Below are 22,901 nucleotides of genomic sequence, written 5' to 3' on the forward strand. Positions count from 1 at the left end.
ATAGATATCACTAAAACAGAGCAAATTTCCATTTATCTCCTATTGACATTGATTTAATTTTGCTGGCATTTCTCAAACTTTTAAAGCATCTTTGCCTCAGAGACTGGTTTACTTTGTGGAGTACCTTTACCACAGGGTATTTGAGGGTCAGGCCACAGGGGCAAACTTGATAACGCCGTTGTTGTTTCTGACGCAGAACGACTGATGTACAATCACTCTGAGTGCCACACAGGCTGTTCTCGGTTCACGGTCTGATAACTAATCTGTCAAACCTAACAGAGTGGACAGGACAGCTGATGTCCAAACTTCCTCGGTCTAACCTGAAGATTAGAGATTACTTCCACCAAAAAGTCTTTTTGGGTATCAAGAAAGTCCCTCACACAGTCCATTGAGGTGAAGTACTGTTCCTAGTTAAATATTAAGTTCCTACGAAGGCAGTTTTTCCACCTTTGGAGCAATGAAGACACTAAACAGACCTCAATCTTTCAGTCACATGGTCCACATCTTTGACGTCACTCATCACAAAGGTCAGTCAGAACCCAGGCCTGTCCACGTCAGTTATGTTTTCCAGCAGGTGTGCAGGTGTGCACCTATTGACTCTTATTAGATTTCAGAGCTCACGTAGTCTGTTTTTAACAGACACTGAGATCTGGGAACAGTTTTAGACTGTTACGCCATAGATTTTCCTTCGGGAAAACACGAAATGAGAGCCGACCACTCCTAGACGCACTCAAACTCCTGCTTTCTTTTCACTCTTATGTAACTGTGGCACAAATAGCCTGACAAGCACAAAGAACTGATTAGGTGAAGTAAACCTACTGTTTTTTCTTCTTCTTCTTCTTGTTCTTCTACTTTTTCTTCTTCTTCTCCTTCTCTCTCTAGGCTGTAATTCAAGTAATACATTGTTCTCAATTTGTCTGAGGATAAAAAGATAGTGGGTTGCCTCACTGAAATGAAAATAAATGTGACATATAAGGTAGAGAAAGCGTAAGCTGTGATTGAGTGGCTTATTTTTGTGTGTTAGAAAGATAAAATTGTAGTTACCATCAGTGATTTCTACGGGACAGGAAAAGCAAAAGATCTTTCTCATTCTATAATGGAGACCAAATGAAACATTTAGCATTTGCAAGTTCCTGATTCTCAGAATTAGAAGTAGAAAATGACCCAAGCAATCTCACATATATCTACGGTAGTTTATTTCCACCATGGAATAAAAGAAAAATGGAAAAGGTAAATGCAACTTTTATTTCTAATTTTTTTCTTTTTCTCTCACAGTGGAAAGCTTATATCTCCAATTTCCTAATTTTCTTTTTAGAATTGTGACATATCTAGTGTTTTGGAAACATTTGCCAAAATAGTCAATCAAAAGTGAGAGTTCTCGATATGAACTCCAACATTTCTCATCAGATTTGTCCTAATTATACAGAAGACGTAACTATATGGATAACCTAATTATCTAAACCATATTAATTTTATAGCTCTGTACTCGTCTCATTTGCATTATATCTATAGAAAATTTTAGCCAATGCTGAGACAAGATTGATAATGCAGCTGAGAACTCAATGAAGAGCAATAACGTTTATCTTTAGGCGTGTGGGAAGTTATTTAATGTAAAGGAACTCACCGAAAGGTCTTTCCAGTTTAAAATCACTTCTCGTTTCCATCTATTTGAGAACACTGGCATATGAAGACTTTTGTGTGAGTGAATGTGTGTGTGTGTGTGTGTGTGTGTGTGTGTGTGTGTGTGTGTAGACCTCATCGTGGTGGCATTGTGCATAAAGAACACTTCTCAGCAGACATTCCACATTCCCCAGGGTAAGAACAAGGGCTATTCAGAGAGCAGGTCTCAACCAGCGCTCCACAGCACAGCTCTGCCCTGTTTGAAAGACATGGACAAAGAAAAGAGCTGATTCTGAAGGAGCTGAGAGTCCTCCTGCATATACAGACATGGGGGGGTTGCAAAGATGCATCAAATAAGGAACTGTGAACCTTTCAGAACCGTACGTAGATGTTAAGGAGCAGATATCCAGCTAATATTCAGATCAGTGCTCGACCGATATGTGAAAAACAAACTTTATTCTTCAAGCTTGGGTTTTGTTGTTATATTCATGCATCAATGCATGAACACAAATCTTTAGAATTCAGATCATAATTTGGCAAAATAGCAGACAAACTAAAAGAAAGCCAACAGTCTTGTTTGCCTCGAAGTGTAAACTATTTGAGATTGATGTAAAGGAGGATAGATTGCCTTTTGTGGTGATTTAGAGCGATTATCAGTCAATGGTGGGACGGCAAACTGTCAGATAAGAGGAACTTTGACAGCTGCAAGCAAGGGAAGCAAATAAAGGTGATATGATAGTGTGTTTCCTTGAACTTTGTGACTTCTCTTTACTTGTAATCATCACTATTTAGACTGACCGCTTCAGCTGTTCACATAATTGGAAAATTCTGTACGAATTTGTCATTAATTTTACATTTTTAGTCAATTTTTTATTTTAGAAAATAAGAAAAAAATGTGTTCTATTTTGGTCTTTTTATATATTTTCAAAATTTGCATTTTTATATTTAATTTTACCTCAAATAAGATTTATTTTAATTCAAGTAACATTTTTTATTCTTTTTTTCCTAATCCTTTTTTGTTGTTGTTAACTAATAAATACTGATGTTCTGACGTAAGGAAGAAGGTCAAGTCAACAGCTATAGCATTATATTTCTCATATATCAGCTGTATGTTTTGAAACTATTTGTTTTTAAATCTATTAAAATTTTTACAGTACTTATTTATTCATTTATTTCATTTTGAGATGCCAAGCTGAACACAAGCTTCTGACTGAATTTCTAGTTACAGCAAGCTTGTAATGACAGAATAAATAAGCAGAATAAGACTGTTTCTTTGATAAGCAATTAAGATGTTAAATTAGGCTTTTATTGCACTGATTAGATGTGTAAATGTCATTACGCCCCACCTACAACAATCTGGGTCTTGTTTTCAGTAATTATGATAAAAGGTTGCCAGTTTTTGGCCACCACAAGTCTTATTATGTCCATGCCTACAGCATTTGAACACCCAAACTCACCACAGAATCGTGCAACAGCTCAGAAAGGTGTTAAAGGAAAAGGCTGTGCTTTATGATTAGAGTTTTTGAGGTTGCCATGTTGGCTGGGCTCTGTTTGGTGTGTTTGTTAGGTGGTTGGTGGGTGTTATTTTTCTTTTTTTTTTTGCTGCTGTCATATGTCATGTTGTCGGCTTTAGTGTGGGCGATCAATGATTCACAGTGCTGAGGAAAAGGGAGGGATAACTAATAGTAACATCACGCCATCACTGAAATGAGACAACTCTTTATTTTGTGTCCCCTTATAGCCTTTTATGTATTGGTCAGATGCAAAGTGAAACCACTTTAACCCCCCCGGTGGGAGTTTCCAGAGTGTCAGCGTTTAAACCACCAGATTGAAATCAGATTTTACTCTCATGCACATGCTTGTGAATATTCTGCAACTACAGATCAACTTGTAGCATTTGTTTTACACTTCTGGTCATTGCATTGTCACGAGCTGCTATTTGCTGAGTTTATTACTGTCACTGAAGTTTCTGTATATTTTTGTGCCAAAATTTTTGTTTATTATCAATTGAATCTCACAGTACCAGTCAATAATGTGTTCAGGTCGCATTCACCACATAATCAAAATAAATAAATAAGAAATTATGTTTTTGCTTAATGAAAATGAAATCTATTTAGGACATATATTTAAATGTTTTGTATTGTGACATTATTTTCATGACAAACACATTTCGACCCCAATTCTCACTAAAATAATCAATATTTATACATCATGGCACAACAATAGTAATGAAATCACAGTTCATAATAATATGGGGGAAAAACAATTGGAGGTGAAATGTTCTTAAATTATAGAATTTCCCACAAAAAAAAATCATAATGGTCCAAAATAGGTTTGAATATTCATTAAGCACAATGTTATTTAATTATTATTTATTATAGCTTTTTGGGATGAAATATGACCTGTTTTCATGAGATGTTAGTATTTGCAGAAAAACTGAATTAAATGTATTTTGCTATGGTGATATCAGCTACATCATGCTATATGACAAATTAAAAATTACTTTAATTCATAATGTGTTACGTAAAATGTTCTGTAAACATCCACAATCTCTTTTAGTTGTTCATGTGTAACTTACTGTACATCAAATTAGAGCATTGATCAAGCACTCTATTGTGTTTTGGCTTGGGGCGTGAAATTATCGATCACGTTTTGCTGCTATTATTGTCACCGTCTGTTTGTCAAAGGTGGTTTAATTGCATGTAAACTCACATGCAACTATATTTTCTGCCAAAACATGACGCATTGCATTAAGATGTCAAGACAGACAAACTAGCTCAAGAATTATCTAAAGTAAACATAATCATAACCAATCCCTTGAATGTCCCCTTTGTTCACCAAAGTCTAGTTCACGTGCAACAGCCAAGTTGAGTCATCAGGTCTGTATTAGAGTCATTATGGTAATCATCTTCTATATTTATTTGAGTGAAATGAGGGTAAAAGGTGCTGGTTCACCAGTCCTACCCACTCCACCCTCCCTCCAGGGGAACGTTAAAGTGAGCTGGCCTTAATTCTTACACCACTCCATTCCACTGGAGGAACACACCACTTTTCGCAAGGTAGGGGGTTTGCTTATTGGCCGAGACCATTTAATGATCTTTGTTTACACAGTGTTTTGTTTTTTTGTTTTTTTTTTGTACCCTGAGGGTTTCGATTTCTGCAGTGTTTTGGTGACTTTGGCAGGATTGTTGGGGGAATTTTTCACTAGTGTTTTGACGTGCTCATTTACTTAGTTTCATAATCAGCCTTGATGATTTTACTGGAGGAATGCCAAAAACCACAAAATGAGAGTGTACTTAAGAAGAAGGGAGGTTCTCCCATACGATAGTAATTTTTGTTGTGTAATGGTTTTAAGTTCTGTGCAGGTTAGCACGTATTACTCAACAGAGGGTTTATTTTACAAGCACAAACTGTCTCGCCACAAAAAAAAAAGCATCTTCATTTAGAACCGAATGAGTCATGAATTTCCCAAAAGTCTCTGAGCGGAGAGCTGATGTAGAGGCATTGCTCCAGGTGTGGATACGGGAAGCTAAAATTAGGCCAAAAGAAATCTGACTCGCACCCCATCCAATTTTAAACTTAGCCATTCCCGAATACATCAGTGTTTGTGAATGTCAATAATATGAAATATCAATAATTATGATATTTAAGAATATATATATATATATTTTTTTTTGCAAATGTGTGTCACTCTTGCTCATCATTATAATATATAACATTAATTATATCAAATTAAGCATTATTTGTGAATTTAAATAATAACTTTGTCCTGAATCCGTTTTAGTATCACTGAAATACTATTATAGTTTTTATTAATAATTTACAATTTTTTATTTTAATTTTTTAATTTTAGTCGGTTTTAGTAATTTTGCTGTGTTTTGTCCTTTTTATTAGTTTCTTTTGTTTGGCTTTTAAATGTCTGTATTGTTTTTATACATTTGTATTTCAGTTTTAGTTATTTTAGTGAATCAGATATCATGGTACTTTTTATTGTAATTTCAGTTAACATTTAAGTAACTTTTTATGATTTTGGTTTTAGTTTGTTAACTATAATAACCCTTATTAATTATATAATACCCTATATGTAGTCAACATTGTAAATTTGAGGTGTTGCACCAATTGGCAACTTCTAGACAGTGAGAATGATTTGCTGGGCAAACCTGGACACATCTGGTTCTTTCCATGTAAAACATCAGTGTTTTATAAAATGGCCAAACGTTTTATGAGAGTCCATGAAATACCCTATCGTGTAGCTTTACAGTTCAGTTACGGATCACTTTCAGGAAGTCTTTTCAACATTGAAGTGTTGGGGTTTCCCAAACCGTCAGGACAGGTAGTGTGTCGCGTGTAGTGGGGCAAGGATGAACCGCTGATTAGATCACTTTATGATGAGGCCAACAACTCTGTTTAGGTCTGTTGCCATGCAGTGAGATGGCAGATTGAGTTATCACAGTCATAAAGGACTGGAATTTATTTTGGATGTAGATGACGCATATTTTCTGCCACAGTCATATCTAAAGTCTAAGGTAGATGATGACTAGTTTAGGGTGGTCTTACAGATAAGGGTTTGCTGTAAGATGCACGCCAAATGTTTTAGAAATGCAGTACTTCTTCTAAAAGTTGCACTGTAGTTGTATTGAAGTTAATTTCTTCTTTTTGCATGGAAACTTTGCACAAGAGGAAACACGTATTGCTGTGATACAATAGTGAATGCTTTGAATGAAATATTTCCAGATCAGTTCTGCTTACAGACATCACATTGTGTGTGTGGGTAGATGAGAAGACCAAAAATTTATATTTGTTATAATAGTATAATTAAAACTAGTTAGTGATGTTTACTAAGGCTACTGACAGTACCACTGCTCATAATAAGCATTAGGGCTTTTTCAAAGTGTTATAACGCAATTTCATGAAATGTAATAAAGCATCAGTTTAAAGTTTAAACTTGGAAATAAAATTAAGTGGTTAAGTGATTCGACTTAAGATTTTCTCATGCATTGTTTGATTCTCTGCCTTGTTTCCCATTCAGTGAATTCTTTTTTGTATTATTTTTGAGCAAATAAGCCTTAAACAGTCTGAATGCTAAAAGTTGAACACAAAACGCTCCTATTAGACAATGGCATTGGTGACCCTTAAAGGTCATGTTCTTAAGCTCACTGTATTTGTGTGCAGTGGTTCTCTCAGCGGGGGATGTTGTCATGCCCTAATGCGGGTGACCGAGGCCATGAATGTTAGACAATAGCCATGCGACCAGACGCCCAATCACAGATAATGATGCTGTTCAAACAGGAAGGTTTGAACGTGGGAACTGGTTTACTTAGCATTGTGGGAAAGCAGACGAAGGCACACAAAGTCTGCTAAGACAGAACCCAAGGAAAAGCTGATAGACACACTGCTCAAAGTGAAGATAATTTTTGTGTTTGGCCCATGGGAGTGTTATTGATAGGCTGATATTTTGGCCAAGATAAAGCCATTTCTGCCAACCATTAAATTACATCCCAACTTACCAAATTAGAACTGAGTTTTTACATTTCCAAATTACGGCATGTTTTTAGCATTTCAATGTAAGTGGAACTGAAGCTTAAGAATCTCGTTTTTATCAATATATGTCCTAAATGTTTACAGTGGTGCTGTTACCATAATATTATCATAAAGCCTGACATATGAAATAATAATAATAATAATAATGCAGAATAGGTCAAATATATTTAAAAATTCATACACACTAAACCTGTGTAATATTGTTTTATAAAAGTTTAAACTCCAACCTTACATGAGAGAATGTGATATGAAATCTGTAATATCCTGTGGACTGGCACAATATGACATGAATCCTGCCAGCGCTGTTCTGTTTTTTATTTATTTTATTTTTTTCTCTCTCAAAGTGGTTTTTAAATGATTGACAGAAAAATGGTTTTCCAGCATGGCCCCTCAAAGAAATAGGTTTTGGCTATGGAGTCGTCGAGTGGATTTTATGATTATTTTTTCTAGTCCAATGTAGATCGTCTCAGCCAGACGTTCAGTTTGAGTTTCAGTTATTATTGAGACGCAGTGGATGAAATAGCTTCTTTTGAAGGGAACTCCCAGCATTCCACCAAACTACACAGATAGAGTTACACAGATGTTATTTAGACATCTAATTGTGACATTAGGGAACCGCTTTATATTGCAGCCCACAAGAACCCACTGAATAAGTCCAAAAATCACTTTATCTAATCATATAATACGCCTAGATCATGCCTCAATGATTGTGATAATACTGAACAAATCATATTATGCTTGAGTTAGGGTGAGAATTTTCTCATGCAAAATCTGGAATGTTAAACGCCTTAATGAGTTCAAACAGACTTATATTATTGTATGTTCATTCTTTACAGAATTTAATGGCTAAAGCGCTATACGACAACGTCCCGGAATCTCCGGAAGAGCTGGCATTCCGGAAGGGTGACATCCTGACTGTCATCGAGCAGAACACTGGCGGTCTGGAGGGATGGTGGCTCTGTTCACTCCACGGCCGCCAGGGCATCGCACCCGGCAACCGCCTCAAACTGCTTATCGGACCAATGTTTGAAGGACAGACACCTGCATCCCCCTCCCCCCCACAGGGTCACGCCCTCCAGCAGAGGCCACTCACACCTCAGGGTGTGTACCAGGTGCCACCGTCCCACCAGAGCCCACAGGGACAGGGCATCTACCAAATCCCTCCATCTAAAGACGTGTACCAGGTTCCACAAAGAAGTGCGCTGACTGTAGATGGGACTCCCAACAAGGTAAACTGAACTACAGCAAAGATGTTCACTTCTCACTTTATGATAACACTTGTGGTGAACGTGTGACATATGTTGACAAGGTCAAAAGTTCATCTAGTGTAGAGCTTGAATGTGCATGCACTACATGCTTTTTTTTCCTCTTACAGAGAATTACTGTGGTGAAGTATTGGTAATACCATGGCGTTGTTATATGTAGAACTAGTCAAAAGTTAGGGGAACAACTACTTATTCTTTATTTTGACAATTTTTCACAATTTTAAATAGTTGAAGTCATCAAAATGATGAAATAACACAACTGTTAGTATAGGAATTACAGTTTTACTCTCACTGGACATTCAGTTCACTTACTGAACACATCTTGGGATGTATAGACCTAATTAATTACTTTATGATTACCATATTCGTGCATGTGCTACCATTATGAAAACGCATGCAAAAACTAAGGTCCCCTTTCACTTACTGAGTAATAAACATTTATAATTATGCATTTTATAATTTTAAATGTAATTTTATATATTATATAAGAAATAATAATACTAGCTATTTACCGTGACTGGTTGACCCATAAGCCGGTTTTATAATCCAGATTGAAAGCATCTCCATGTCTGGCCAAAACCGGTCTGCATCGAAGCTGTGTGCACACCCTGCCCTGCCCTCCACCACAGCGATGCAGGCTTTATGTTTAAGGGCTTCATAATGTCCTGTCGATCCGGTGCACTCTGAATAGGAAAACCACAGCAGAGATGGAAAAAAATAAGATAAGAGGAGATCAGGCTACTGAACAAGCTGAGAAAGTGTGTCATTCTTAAACACTGTCAGCTTATTTTCATGTAACACTTAGAGCTGTCTTTCTACGAACCACATATCTGGCAGTTCTCAAGTTCGCCAAAAACAAGTCATATTTTATTATATTTCATTTTAAAGAACTGCAGTATGATTAACATTACATCTCATATTGCGGATGATAATCAAAGGTGAATATTATTCAGATTCATCTGTTTTTCCAATTTGACACTTCGATACAGAACTTGTGACAGATCTTGTGTTCATAAAGTATAGATGAAAACATCACTCAGGCAAACTCATAACACTGAGGTCATGTCTGGGATCGTCGCTTTAAAGTAGAGCTTCTGTTTTTGACATGGAGAGTTTAGGGAGCTACTAGTCTCTGAGATCAGGAGTGCTCGGTTGGTCCACCTTAAATGATCATGGATATAGTCTTGTCTGCAGCGAGGTTTGTCTGGCTGGTTTGTTTGGTGGTGTTCAGAGAAATGGCACACCTTGTTTGTTGGTTTCCTGAGAGTGGAATAACAGTTGACCAGCTCTTATAAGAGTGAGGTAAGGGGGTGTTCCCACATCTGTAAATGCAATGTTCAGTTGACGTTCCTCTGACATCAAGTGCAACACGAAGGTGTGGCATAGTGGAAAGTGCAACTGAAGCAACCATTTCCTTCCTGCTCTCACTTCCTGTGCTGAAAGTAAAAGTGATCCCCGTTTTAGAACTATTGCTGTAAATGGTGACGTGATTTTGGATCAGATTAGTGTGCAGTTTAGATTTTCCACTTTGATTGTTCTTCATTGCTGCATCTGTGCGTGCTTACCGGCAATGCAATCCTGACCTTCAGAGTTCGGCCAATTTAAAGAAGTTCAAAATCTTGTTCAAGAGCAAACAAAGCAATTCATGTGACAACTGATAAATTACGTTTAATTTGCATTATGCCTACCTTCACTTTTGTGATTGAATAATATAGTATGACAAGTAAAATGGGGACAACTCCAAAAAAGTGAAAAAAAAAATATCCAAATAGTTTTGAGCAGTTCTTATAACCAGGAGTAAGCAGGTTTGAGTTCAGTGTGACAACATTAACTGGCATTTTCGGACAAAATGTAAAAAAAAAGGAAGTCATTTCTGATGAGGAGGGTTAATTTACAGAGTATTATTTTCTATCATCTACCAAAAGTTGACCATGGATCCATTTTAGCTTTTTTAAACTTGCCAAACAAATAATATCTGAGAGCTCTAAGTTGTCCTCTTGTAATTATGGTGATTCTGAAACAACATGTTTCATACTAAGTCTATTTCTAGAACTTTTTTATGTTTCATTTGAATCCAGAAAGTGTCTGTTTGTGCTGTAGTACTGTTATGCCTGTGGTTGAAGTGTTTGTTGCTGGCACAGAACAGGATTTGGGCACATAATGACACACTGAAGGTTTGGTTGCTGAAGACTGGTTTTTTCAAGGAGGGCGGCTCTGTCCCCGTCTGACCTGAAGAGTACAGTGATCCAAAGCTGCTCACAGCTGCACTATTCATGCCAGCCAGAGCCTGCCTCATGCAAGGCCCATCTCTGAGATTTACACAACCACACAATATCCTTTCCACAGCCGGGCCTTATGGGTAAAGATGAGATCTCTCGTCCCATTGCTGCCCGTGTATTGTTGACACAACAGATTGATGCTGTTTGTGAAGTAAATAATTTTTATGTGACTTCATAAACACAGTTGTACATCCATATCAATGAAAATTCGGAGCTTCGACATCTGCAGACTCGAGTGGAATGTTTTAGGCATTTTTTAGATTAACGTTTCTTTATGAGTCACATAATAAATCATAATTTTCTGGGCCGAGGCTGTTTGTTATTTCCGCTAACTAGGTTTTGTTCTCTCTCCATCTATATCTCAGACGGCTAGTCCACATGTTTTTGGTTGCATACCTCAGTCTCCAGGAGATATCGTAAAGATTTATTGGAAGTGTAGGCAGATCACATGCCACCACACCCTGGACAAGATCGCAAAGTAGTAGATTATTTGTGTGACTCACACTTGGTAGTTTATTTGCAACTAGATTTGTCTTCCTCATTTCTACTATGCATTTTATATATATATATATATATATATATATATATATATATATATATATATATATATATATATATATATATATATATATATATAATTAATACATGAATAATATGCAAAATCTATTTTCTGTAATTTTGTAAAAAATTTATTTTCTGTAAACATTTATCATTATTTAAAAGATGACTAATATATGTCTGTAATATATATTTAAAACATTAGTTTAGTGGTTTATATATAGATAATTTTTTTATTAAAATAATATATATTGTTTAAATATTGTTTAAATATATTTTTTTAATAATGTAATTTTAAATTGTATACATGTACACATAAAAGTAAAATTATATTTAAAATTTTTTCAATGTTAATATTTAAATATGCATTGTATTCTTTTTAGTTATATATATAAACTATTACATTTATTTTATTGTATATACATTTTATTTTACTTTTTTATATACAATTTTATATAAAATAAAAGATGTCATTTAAATGTATTTTTATTTAATAACATTGTATTTTTTTTATACATTTATAAACACACATATGTAAATTTATATAAATTATTTTATATTTACCTTTATTTAAAAATGTATAAAATGTAATTGCATATAATATATAAATAATCAAATAATAATTTTATTTAATAGTTTTATATATTTATTTTCTTTTATATTATACATACGTTCATGCATACATAAAATTCTTCTAAATAAAAAAAATTATTATATCATTTTATACATAGATTAAAAGTCTGAATTATTTATTATCTTTATGTAATGTGAATATTCAACATATATTTATATACATATATTAAGTTATTTGTCACAAGCCCCTGTGATCTGACCCAGAAGAGATGTCATGACCTCTTTAGTGTGAGACACATGGCTGTGTTTTTCCTCCTGCAGAGATAACAGGAAGTGCTCAGGGAGAGGTAACTTATTTCCTCATGCATTTCCCACTAGACTTTTTCAGTGTTTTTTTTTTTTTGTTGCTGCTGCTGCCTACTTAGGTCTACTATTAATCAAAGAGAAACTGCTGGAATGAGGGTCACTGCATAATTGATGCATCTCATTTAAATAATCACCCCCAACCCCTCGTCTCAATGTGCATCTATAAATCACTGGGTGTGTTTGAATGCTTCCATGTGATGTAAAATTAATTATGGCTCATTGCATTATGTTAATACACCTAAATTAGCAGGAAGTCTTTGTGCTTTTCAGTTTCATGGCCATCATATGGGACATCCCTGAGGGTTTGAAATCTAATTGCCTTCGTTGATGAGTTCAACTTATTAATAGGATGGAGCTTTTTCCGTCACAGGAACAGAACAGATGTAAAGGGACTGGAGAGAGAGAGAGAGTCACAGCAGATCAAGTTGGAATATTCAAAATGATTCTAGAGAGCTGTTTCTCATTCTTTCTTCCTAATGATCAACCAAATGGTTTTCCAGCTCTTTTTACTTGTCAAACGTGACTCAGAGCTACTCAGTGAAGTCTTTGTTTACTCAAACAGCTTTCACCTAAACGCTGCATACCGACACTCTTATGTCATGCAGCGTTTTCAGCGCTGTTATTCTCCAAGGACAAAAAAAAGAGGCTCCTACAGCAATTAGGTCGGTCTCAGGTTCAAAAGTGATCCGGTCTTAGTCACTATGAGCCAGTCAGGGTGTAACAGGATCCGGGGAAGGAGTCACCTGAGCGGGAGAGAATGTTTGCCTAGAGGTCAAAGTTCACACCTCACACTACCACACATTTACTCATTTCCCATTAGACCGTCCAGGTGGCAGAGGTGTAAATTGGGTAATACTGGATGGATTTAGTCATTATTTTATCATATTTGCATAAAATGAATGAGCCATATGATATTAAAATTAAAATATCCTTTTTTTTCCTACAAGTGTGAAACTGATCAGACCACTGACGTGCCCCATTCTCCGTTTATTCCAACTTCATTTTCCCAGGATTCCTAGGAAGCGGTGATTTATTACTGATGGGAACAGGCCGGGAGATCTGGGTAATTGGTGAACTATGCTGAACCTGCAGTTCCATAGTGCTGATTTATGAACAGGGATGCGCACCTAAATTCACAGAGTAAAAATAAAAGTGTGACGGTCCCGCTTATGAAAACCATCTGGACGTTACCATCTCTGGAAGACCGTGTGTCTTTATATGAGTGAGAGTTGTCGTAGAAAGACATTTTTCCAGTTTAAGGCAGCTTGGATAAATAGATAGTGGGTTTAGGAGTTCCCAACCTCCCTTATTAAGATACTGCAGTTCATATCTCCTGCATGCCACAATTATTGCAGAGATAGAGAGATAGAGAGAGAGAGAGAGAGAGAATACTAGAACAGAGAAATTCTTCCTCTTAAAGACGCTTTGTGTTTTGCTTAGTCACATTCACACATACATTATTTACACAAAATTATTATTCTAAACAATATTCATTGTTTTATGTTATTTTTCTAAATTATATATATTATATAAATGAAAACTCTAAATCTGTTTTAATTGAACATTTATATGATTAAAAAAAGTATACATACATATAATTTAAGAAATAGAGAAAAAATAGAAGTTCAAGTATATATATATATATATATATATATATATATATATATATAGCAATTATTGTAGTATAATTATAAGAAACAATATTTATATTTTAGATTATCATATACAATATATTTCAGTCTGTTTTTGTTTAATATTTGTTATTTTAAATAAAATAAATATGTAATGTAATGAAATATATACTGTAATATATAATAATCAAATACACAATAATGATATGAAATAAACACACAAATATATTATACATTTTTAATGCTTAAAGTTTTAAGTTGTCCACTTTGCATGAGAAAAATCATTTCTATGAGTTTCTGCCTATGTAGAGCGTCCCAAATCAATGACCTGTAGTTTCAGTTTGGCTGGAAAGCAGCTGTCTTTGTAGGTGGTAGACTGCAAGGCGACCCACTAGTTTTTGGAACAGATCTAGAGTCTCTCAGGCAGGAAGCAGTATGGTTCCCATTTTCGAGACCTGTAAGTGACCCGTGAGTGTTCTTGTGTGGTGACAGCGGTGTGTGGTGTATTAGCGGAGCATTTAGGACGAGGAGGGGGCAGAGTTTGGAGAAGAACGAATGGAGACCAAGTACATTCCAAAGATGCTTCTGTTTGTCTGCTGCAGAAAATGGATATAGAGCATAAAAGATGTAAAGAAAACTGGAGGAATATAGAGAGAACTGATAGATTAAAAATGTCGAAGATGACAGAAATATTAATGTTCGGAACCCAGAAGGCATGTGAGACAGATGACTCCATTAGAGTTTCTCTTTGCAGTTGCATTAATCTAGTCACGTACACAATGCACCATATTTTCACCGTAGCCATTTTGCAATCTGCCGCTGTATATTGTTGCTGAACAGATTTTTGTGATCAAAAAATGAGCTTAAATGAGGCCTCATTTTTTACTTTAATAGAAAAGAGTATAATATTCATTCTAAATTCTAGATTTTTTGCATTAATAAATTTTTTTTTACTCTTTATAAAACTATTTATTATTATTTAATTTGTATTTTTTTGTTATGCATTACAGGTAAAATTATTAATTTGTATTAATATGCATATATATATATAACCTAATAATAATCTAATAGTAATATATAAAATAATTTAACATTTCCTTACTTGTTATATATTACATTATTTATATTTACTTAATTTAACATTAGAGAAATAAAAAACTGATTTAAATATATTATTTATCTCATATATAATTAAAAAATCAATTATACAAATGTACATAAATTGTGTATATGTGTATGTGTATATATTTATACATAGTATATATTTTATTAAGTAAACATTTGAATAATACTTTTTATTATTACTACTAATAGTCATACATAAAGTTAAGAATTATTTTTTGTGTGTGTGTGTTTTCAAGCTCAATTTCTCCTACGTCAAGAGACCCTCGACTAATAGCACTTTATATGACATATTCCACCTATAAATAAAACATTTTGGCTCCAGCTTTAACGTATGCATTCTTGTTTCAGGTGGTGACCCCAGTCCGCGTAGGGCAAACATACGCTTACAGTCCTGCGTCAGATTCATCTCATGACCTCTACGATGTTCCTCCTATTCGTCCACAGGGGGTGAGTGTCACACATGTACTCATATAGATGTCTGCAAACTTGTATTTATGTTTTAAAAACCCACACAGGTGTATGATATTCCGGCAAGCAAACAAACTGGACAGCACAACAGATCCCAGGGCCTCTATGACACCCCTCCTTCCCAAGACCTGCGATCAAAAGGACTGTATGACATACCACCAGCATCACAAGGGGTATAAGAATCCTTCCGTTCTTAAGATTCATTATGATGTCAAGAAAAATAGCACATGCAAATTATGAGTTGTTTAAAACATTAGCATGTAACTTGTACCACGTCTTTTGTGCTACACAATCTGGTTTGCAAAATTATTCATGCAAACACTCAAAGGTGTCAAAATAATTATGAAAATATATTTATATGCTTCCCAGTATTTTTGTATCATTGAGATACTATTATAATTGTATTAATATTTTAAATTTGCTTTAATTTTATATTTTCTATATAGTATTTATATTTTATGTATATTTATGTCTATTAGTTTATTAATTATTAGTTCAGTTTTAATTATTTTGGACCTTTTAGTAAAGTTTAGTCAGATTTTATATAAACTAATTTAGTTAAACTAAATAAAAATTAAAAATACCGCCTTTGCAACTTGCTGAAAAAGTATTTATATTTTGTTTTGGTAAATGTTTATTTTATTTCAAGTAATACATTTTTTTTAATTGCTTTTGTTTTAGTTAAACATAATAATCCTGATGCAGCCCTTGTTCTTTGTCTTGTAACCGAACACTATTATTTCCCAGAAATGTTACAAGAAATAAATACTCCAATTTTTAATACTTTCCCCTGGTTAGCAAATTAAAGCCTAGCTTGCCAGCAATGTTGGAGTCAGAGTATTGCTCTTAACTCTGCAAGGAGGTCAAAACAGAAATAATTGTGCTGAAGCCCCTCTTAAGTTTCACCGCTACTCCTAGCAAAATGTGGTGCAGTGCTTTGAGTTAGTTTGAAATAAACTGGATGTATGTGAAAGCCTATTATTAGAGTCGTGTTTAATTAGGGTTTGCAGAAACCTGGACTCACTTCGAAAGATATGCTTGAGAAAAATCACTTACAGGCCGCTGTGTTTATTTACTGACCAGTGTCCTGTTGGTACGCCCCATGTACTCCCATAACGCTGTCAGGTCAATGCCAGGTTTTATCCTTTGGCTGGATAGCAGGATTTTCCATGTCTTATTCAGAACTTCCATGAAATTCAGAACTGGACTTATTAGACTGTCAACGACTTAAACATATTGAGTCTTATTATCGTGCTTATTAGTTGTTGTCAAGATTTCCAATTTTCCAATTTCCAATTTAGATGCAATACCTTGAAAAATATTAAAATGCAACACTATTTTCAATACCACAGGGAAAAGTTACACAACTTTGCATAAAAATGCAGTGCACAAAATAAGCAGTATCTAAGTTAATTTACTAATGACCATAGAAATAATAATGTGAAACGATTACATTTTTGCTGTAAAGCAGCAATAAATGCAATATTGCCATTATACAGCTTAATTTAGTTCATTGTTGATTCAATTTAATTTAACAACAGTACAGATGTTATAAAGTTAATCAATTGTGAAACAATTTGATTCAGCTGTAAAGCAGCTCTACAGAAGACGTGTGTGCTCTTCAGTTCCAAGTCACTGTTGTTTCAGTTCAGTTCAATAACAGTGTCAATAAACCTGAGCAATGGCATTGTTAAACTGACCCAAACTGAGTAAGCCAAAGGCAACAGTAGCAAGTAACCAAACATGTAGCAGTTGTCAGCTGGCATTGCTGTATCAGTATTGTAGTAAATGAGTACTTAATCCAAATTCTCACTCCCACAGGTGTACTCCACACCACCTTGTCATAATAACATTGCGAAAGACGAAGGGAATTATGACTTTCCGCAGCCTTCGAAGCACAAGCAAGAAGGTATATATGATGTTCCACCACAGTCGCTCTCCAAAGCTTCACCATGCTCCAACTACGATTTCCCTCCCAGCTCTGAGCCGATGTCCCGAAAGGGGATGAACGGCAGCGCCGGCATCTACGACATTCCAGCCAGCCAACTGGCCACAGGGGGATCTCAGGACTTGTATGATATTCCACGTGGAATGCCACAGAACCGTCACACTTCCACTGAAAGAGACCGAAAAAAGTCAGTTTACGATATTCCACCGGGAGATACTCGGTTGCTCGGTGACGTTACCGAAGGCGTCAACCGCTTGTCGTTTTCCAGCACGGGAAGCACTCGCAGCAGTATGTCAACTTCCTCTTCTTCCGCCGGATCACCTGCCGAGGGTCGTCTAGCTTTAGATCTAGACTCCGCTGTCCAAAGGTTGAGTCGCCTTCAGCATGATCTGGAGTCTTCAGTTTGTGCGCTGCAAACTCTTGCGGCATCGCCTCATTGGCGAACGTACAGCTTCATGGAGCGTCACACTAATGAGGTCCGCATTTCATTGGAGCGGGTCAAGTTTGCGCTCGCAGATTTTCTCACATTTGGCCGTGGAGCGGCTGCGAATGCCACAATGTTGTCCGATCCAGGAATGCACTCTAAGTTGCGACGCCAGTTGCAACGTCTAGAAGATTCCAATCAGATTCTTCAACAAACACATCAAACTTTAGAAAACAATAGCTGGGCACTTAATATCTTGGCAACGAGCGCCAAGCATCAAAACAAGAGTGACGAACTAGAACGTTTTGTAATGGTGTCACGAACGGTGCCTGATGATGCCAAGCAGCTGGCTTCAACAATAGGGGGCAGCGCGGAGCTGCTTTTCCGAAGAGCACCAATAGAAGGCATCGTCCACCCCTTTACTTGCGTCCCAACAGAGGATGATAGTTATGGAGCCCAGACCAAACCCTTCCCTGTATCACACGACAAAGCAGACATGATCAGCGAGAAGTGTGTTAAAAGCTGGATGGAAGATTATGACTACGTCCACCTACAGGTGAGAAGCACATCTATCTATCTATCTATCTATCTATCTATCTATCTATCTATCTATCTATCTATCTATCTATCTATCTATCTATCATTCTATCTATATATCGTTGTATCTATCGTTCCTTCTAGTCTTCTATCTATCATTCTATCTTCATACCTAAAATGCAGATTGTCTCTGAAAAGAAATGAAAAGGGATTTAATGCAGGGATGTATGCTTGTTTTTTGGAGTTAGTTTTTGTTGTTTTTTGTAGTATAATTGTTCCAGTTTGAACTAGCACTACTGTTCTGAACATTGTGTAGTACAGCTGTGCTGTAATTCTGTTGCATAGAACTGAATAGAAATAATATATTGATATTTAATTGTAATTTTTTTCTGTCTAATTAAATTTTTACTTTCAATAAAAGTGTGGTTATTTTATTGGCTTGTATTTTTTTTTTATTCAGTATCATTAAAATTATTCAGTTAAATTAAAAAGTCTTACAAAATTGTATTACTTTTTTTTTTGATTACTTAATAAAATAATTTCCATTTTCGGCCAAGTGCATCCAGAATGTTTGGCTTTGGCCCAGAATTAAAATTTCTGTTCATCCCTAGAAAGAATAGTAAAAAATGTTTATTTTTCATTAACTAAATTTTATCAAATTTTGTTTTACATGCATGCAAAACCATTGCATTGCACAACTATTTGATGTTTTATTAGTGACGTTTGCCAAGTCAGTAATCAATTTTGCTAGTGCCCATGTTTTTCTATTTGTGACTGGACTTTTACGATGTTTGCATAGCAGACAACACAACCAACAAACCATCATAGTATATTATACTTAAAACTAATTTAAAACTAAAAGCCTGTGAAGTATTCACAGCAAACATATGCTTTAAGACATTTGGGAAATCAAATAAAGGGAATGTAAAAAAAAAAAATCAGACTTGCATGCTACAAAATAAGGTCTACAGCACAAAACTGTTGAAAACAGCCCATGCACTTAAGTCTATTATGTGTTAATCCTGGACGCAGAGATTAGGAACGAGATCCCTTACATTTGAGCATGTTATAAGTGACATGCTGTTTGGATTAAAATCTGAGCACGTCAATCTAAAACAAAAGGCTAAAAGAGGATAGTTTAGATGCTGTCAGAACAGGGTTCTGAAGAAAATAAAGAAACGACTGCTTATTCAAATTAAGTTCACAAGACAAATAAAGACAGAGTTTCTCATTTGAATTAAAAAGGGCTAAGTTTAATACCACCGTGGCCTTTGGCTGTTCACTGGTGCATTTAGACACTAGTATCTGCTTTGAAACAAACAGTTTCAACTTGCTTCTGACTGACCTTTGGTTATCTTCACAGGGAAAAGATGAATTCGAACGACAACAGAAGGAACTTTTAGAGAAGGAGAACATCACCAAACAAAGCAAAGTCCAACTCGGACAAGAGCAGGTAAATGACATGGTCACATAAACGTCATCCGCTTGTGTTTAAGTCAACAAACGACAGGGAAGTAGCTTATGATTAATGCAGAAATGCAGCATGGCAGATGCTTTATCAACCTCAGTATTAATAAGAATAGAAATGCCAGAAGAATATGACTTAACTTGTGAACACATTAGGTGAAAGAACAGGGTGGCGAAACCATTTTTTCACACATCAGGTGTAAATGGCTCATCACAAGTGAAAGCTTTTTGTTGACAAAATCAGTTAATAACTGCATCATGTGAGATCTTAGGCAGATGTCCATTTGTTCACCATATATCAGTTTCAATATAACAGCTTCACAGATGCAGATCTCAACTCTCTCCTAGCACAACCAGCATAGCAAATGGTTCCTGTTGCATGTCAATTTAAGCCAAGAGAAATGCCCATATCAACTATATGATCTTTACACGTTCTTCAGCTGTTTTAAAGCAGTATATGTCAAAATTAGGCAAAGAAAAAAAAATCTTTTTTTTTTCAGAGACTAGTTTTTAACTGGTGCACTTTTATCCCTAAAAAATATGGTAGGCATTTAAATATTAGTTATTTAGTTTAGTTTTAGTTTTTTACTGTTTAAAAAGGCGCACCAGTAGAGACATGCACTATTTTTCTGTATTTTTTTTCTTTATGATAATAATCAGTTTAAATAGTTCCAACTCAGAATTTCTTTCTCACACTTAACAGCTGAACCAGTTCAAACAGCTCGAACAGGAAGTGATCAAACCGGTAGAGAACGACATCACCAAATGGATCTCCCACCAACATTCAACAGGCTCCTCCTCAGACTCCTCCTCCAGTTTCTCCATGGGAGGCGGAGCTCCGATGTGTTTGCGCGATCGCCAGCTGTTGACCTTCTATTCGGATCAATGTGAACAGCACTTTGTGACTCTGCTGAATGCGGTAGATGCTTTTTTCGGTTGTGTAAAGGCTGGGCAACCTCCACGAATCTTCGTTGCGCATGGCAAATTCGTCATTCTCAGCGCCCACAAGCTCGTGTTTATCGGGGACACGCTGTCGAGACAAGCCTCGGCAGCTGAAGTGGCAAATCACATCATGAACTTAAGCAACATGTTGTGCGAGATGCTAAAGACAGTCGTAGGCACCACCAAAATAGCAGCCCTTCACTATCCCAACACGGCCGCTGTACAGGAGATGGTAGATCGTGTGACGGACCTCTCGCACTTGGCGCAACAATTTAAAGTGCAGCTCTCACAGATGGCGGGATTGTGATGTCATCAGCATGATGTCACTAACTTCTGAACAAAAACTCATTTAGAAATATATATTTATACACATATAGATGCATCACTGAAAGTTGTCTTTTGTAAATATTCATGCTTTCTTCTCTCCCTGTGTAAATATTTGGCTCTATTTTGTGTAGATTTGTTTATATAATAATAATGATGATAATAATATTAACTGTATGAATAGAAATGATTGAGACTTGCGTCTGTAGAGTGACTGTAAACATTGTTGATTGTTTTGTGTATTAGGCACCTTACAAGTTGTCCTTAACTGCTAATTATTACTGAACAGCAGAACCTACAAAATGGAAATAGTTTGTTTTGTACGTGTGCTGTATTGTGTGACACACACTCTGCCGAGAGGAAACAGTAAGAAACAAAGTAAAAGATTTTTCTGTCTTTGCTATAGAAATGGTTTCCCTTCTTTTTGTTTGAACATTTATGGTAGGTGAAGAATTAAAAACTGTGCTCCTAGTCATATCTTACCCCAAAATCAAAAGGAAATTATATTTTTCTTGATGCCTGTTTTAGAATGATTAATATTTTCTTCATTGTGAACATTTTTTATGACAATTAAACATTTCTCCTCCCATTATTGTTATTATTATGCAGAAGAAGAAAAAAATCATTACTGTATTGAAAAAATATATATGTTTACATCATGGCAGTATTTGTTTATATTACTTTTATGCTTATTAAAAAGGGGGGGGGGAGATCTGAGTTATTTAATTAAAGTAAAACATTCTTTTATTAGAATGTCACAATGCAAGACAAAAATCTAAATGCAGCTGAAAATCAATTTCTTCATGCAAAAATATACATTAATTCCTTTTTTCCTTCTGCTTTGTGGTTTAATGTGACCTGAATATGATTTGGTGAGATTCATTCTGCTATCACAGCATAGCTAACTAAGTAAACCATGTTAAATGAACATGAAATCTGGCAGAAACAAGGAAGATGTTTTCCCAAGAGCTTTCACCCCTCCAATAATATAACTAAATGTCCCACCGACCCATAATTCCCAAAGAATTATCAGATGATCCACTTTGACAGATAAAATCTGATAAAAAAGAAAAGAAAAAAGACCTCTTTGGACCTCACTGACTAATACTTTCCATTCCAGGCTGTAATGAAATGAGCATGTATCATGGTTCGTGTGGGTTAGCGGCGATGATGAGAGGCCATGCTAAAGGGATCGAAGAGTAAACCGAGCATGGTCTGGACAGAGTGCCACCTCATATCATCATTAACATTAACCTGCTGGAACATTCTGAGATGTGCAGTAGGAACACCACATGTCTGCCCAATCTAATTTGGTAGGATTCTTATTACGCCAACTCATCTTTTTTCACCTAGCAATGTTTTTAACAGATGCACATGATGATTTAGCGTGGGGCCTGCGGTGAGATGAAGGACATTAGCTCATGCAGCAGGTGCTCTGCGGTTCTGTGCAGCTGTGCACCAGTTTCAGCAAACATTACCAGTGGCTAATGGGTACATTTTTTGATGGATCATTCCCTGCACACTGCAGTTACATATAGCAGTGTCAATTTGTTCCATAATTCATTCAACTTTAGGTTTCTATTAAATTAAATAGTGTTTCTGTAGCTCAACTGGTAGAGCACTGCTTTAGCAAACAAGCAAGCGCAAGGTTGGGGGATCGATTCCCCAGGAACACATGATATGTAAAAGTTGATAGTCTGAATGCACTGTAAGTCGCTTTGGATAAAAGCGTCTGCTAAATGCATAAATTTAATTTTAAATGATTTTACAAATGAATAAATGACTTGTTTGTAAGTTTTAAGAAATGCTTTTACCATTAAACAAACTGCTCCA

The 22,901-nt window shown here is 35.7% G+C and overlaps 1 protein-coding gene across 1 annotated transcript; it reads left to right on the forward strand.

The window, feature by feature from the left end:
* The first annotated feature begins 7,937 nt into the window (after positions 1 to 7,937).
* On the forward strand, positions 7,938 to 21,657 carry LOC113062358 (enhancer of filamentation 1-like). Its single transcript, XM_026232169.1, has 6 exons — positions 7,938 to 8,390; positions 15,307 to 15,405; positions 15,474 to 15,599; positions 17,248 to 18,354; positions 19,699 to 19,788; positions 20,506 to 21,657. The coding sequence occupies exons 1-6, from the start codon at positions 7,938 to 7,940 to the stop codon at positions 21,049 to 21,051; spliced, it is 2,421 nt and encodes an 806-aa protein (XP_026087954.1). The 3' UTR covers positions 21,052 to 21,657.
* The last annotated feature ends 1,244 nt before the right edge of the window (positions 21,658 to 22,901 follow it).

This window comes from Carassius auratus, chromosome 44 (assembly GCF_003368295.1).
Source record: "Carassius auratus strain Wakin chromosome 44, ASM336829v1, whole genome shotgun sequence".
NCBI lineage: Eukaryota > Metazoa > Chordata > Actinopteri > Cypriniformes > Cyprinidae > Carassius > Carassius auratus.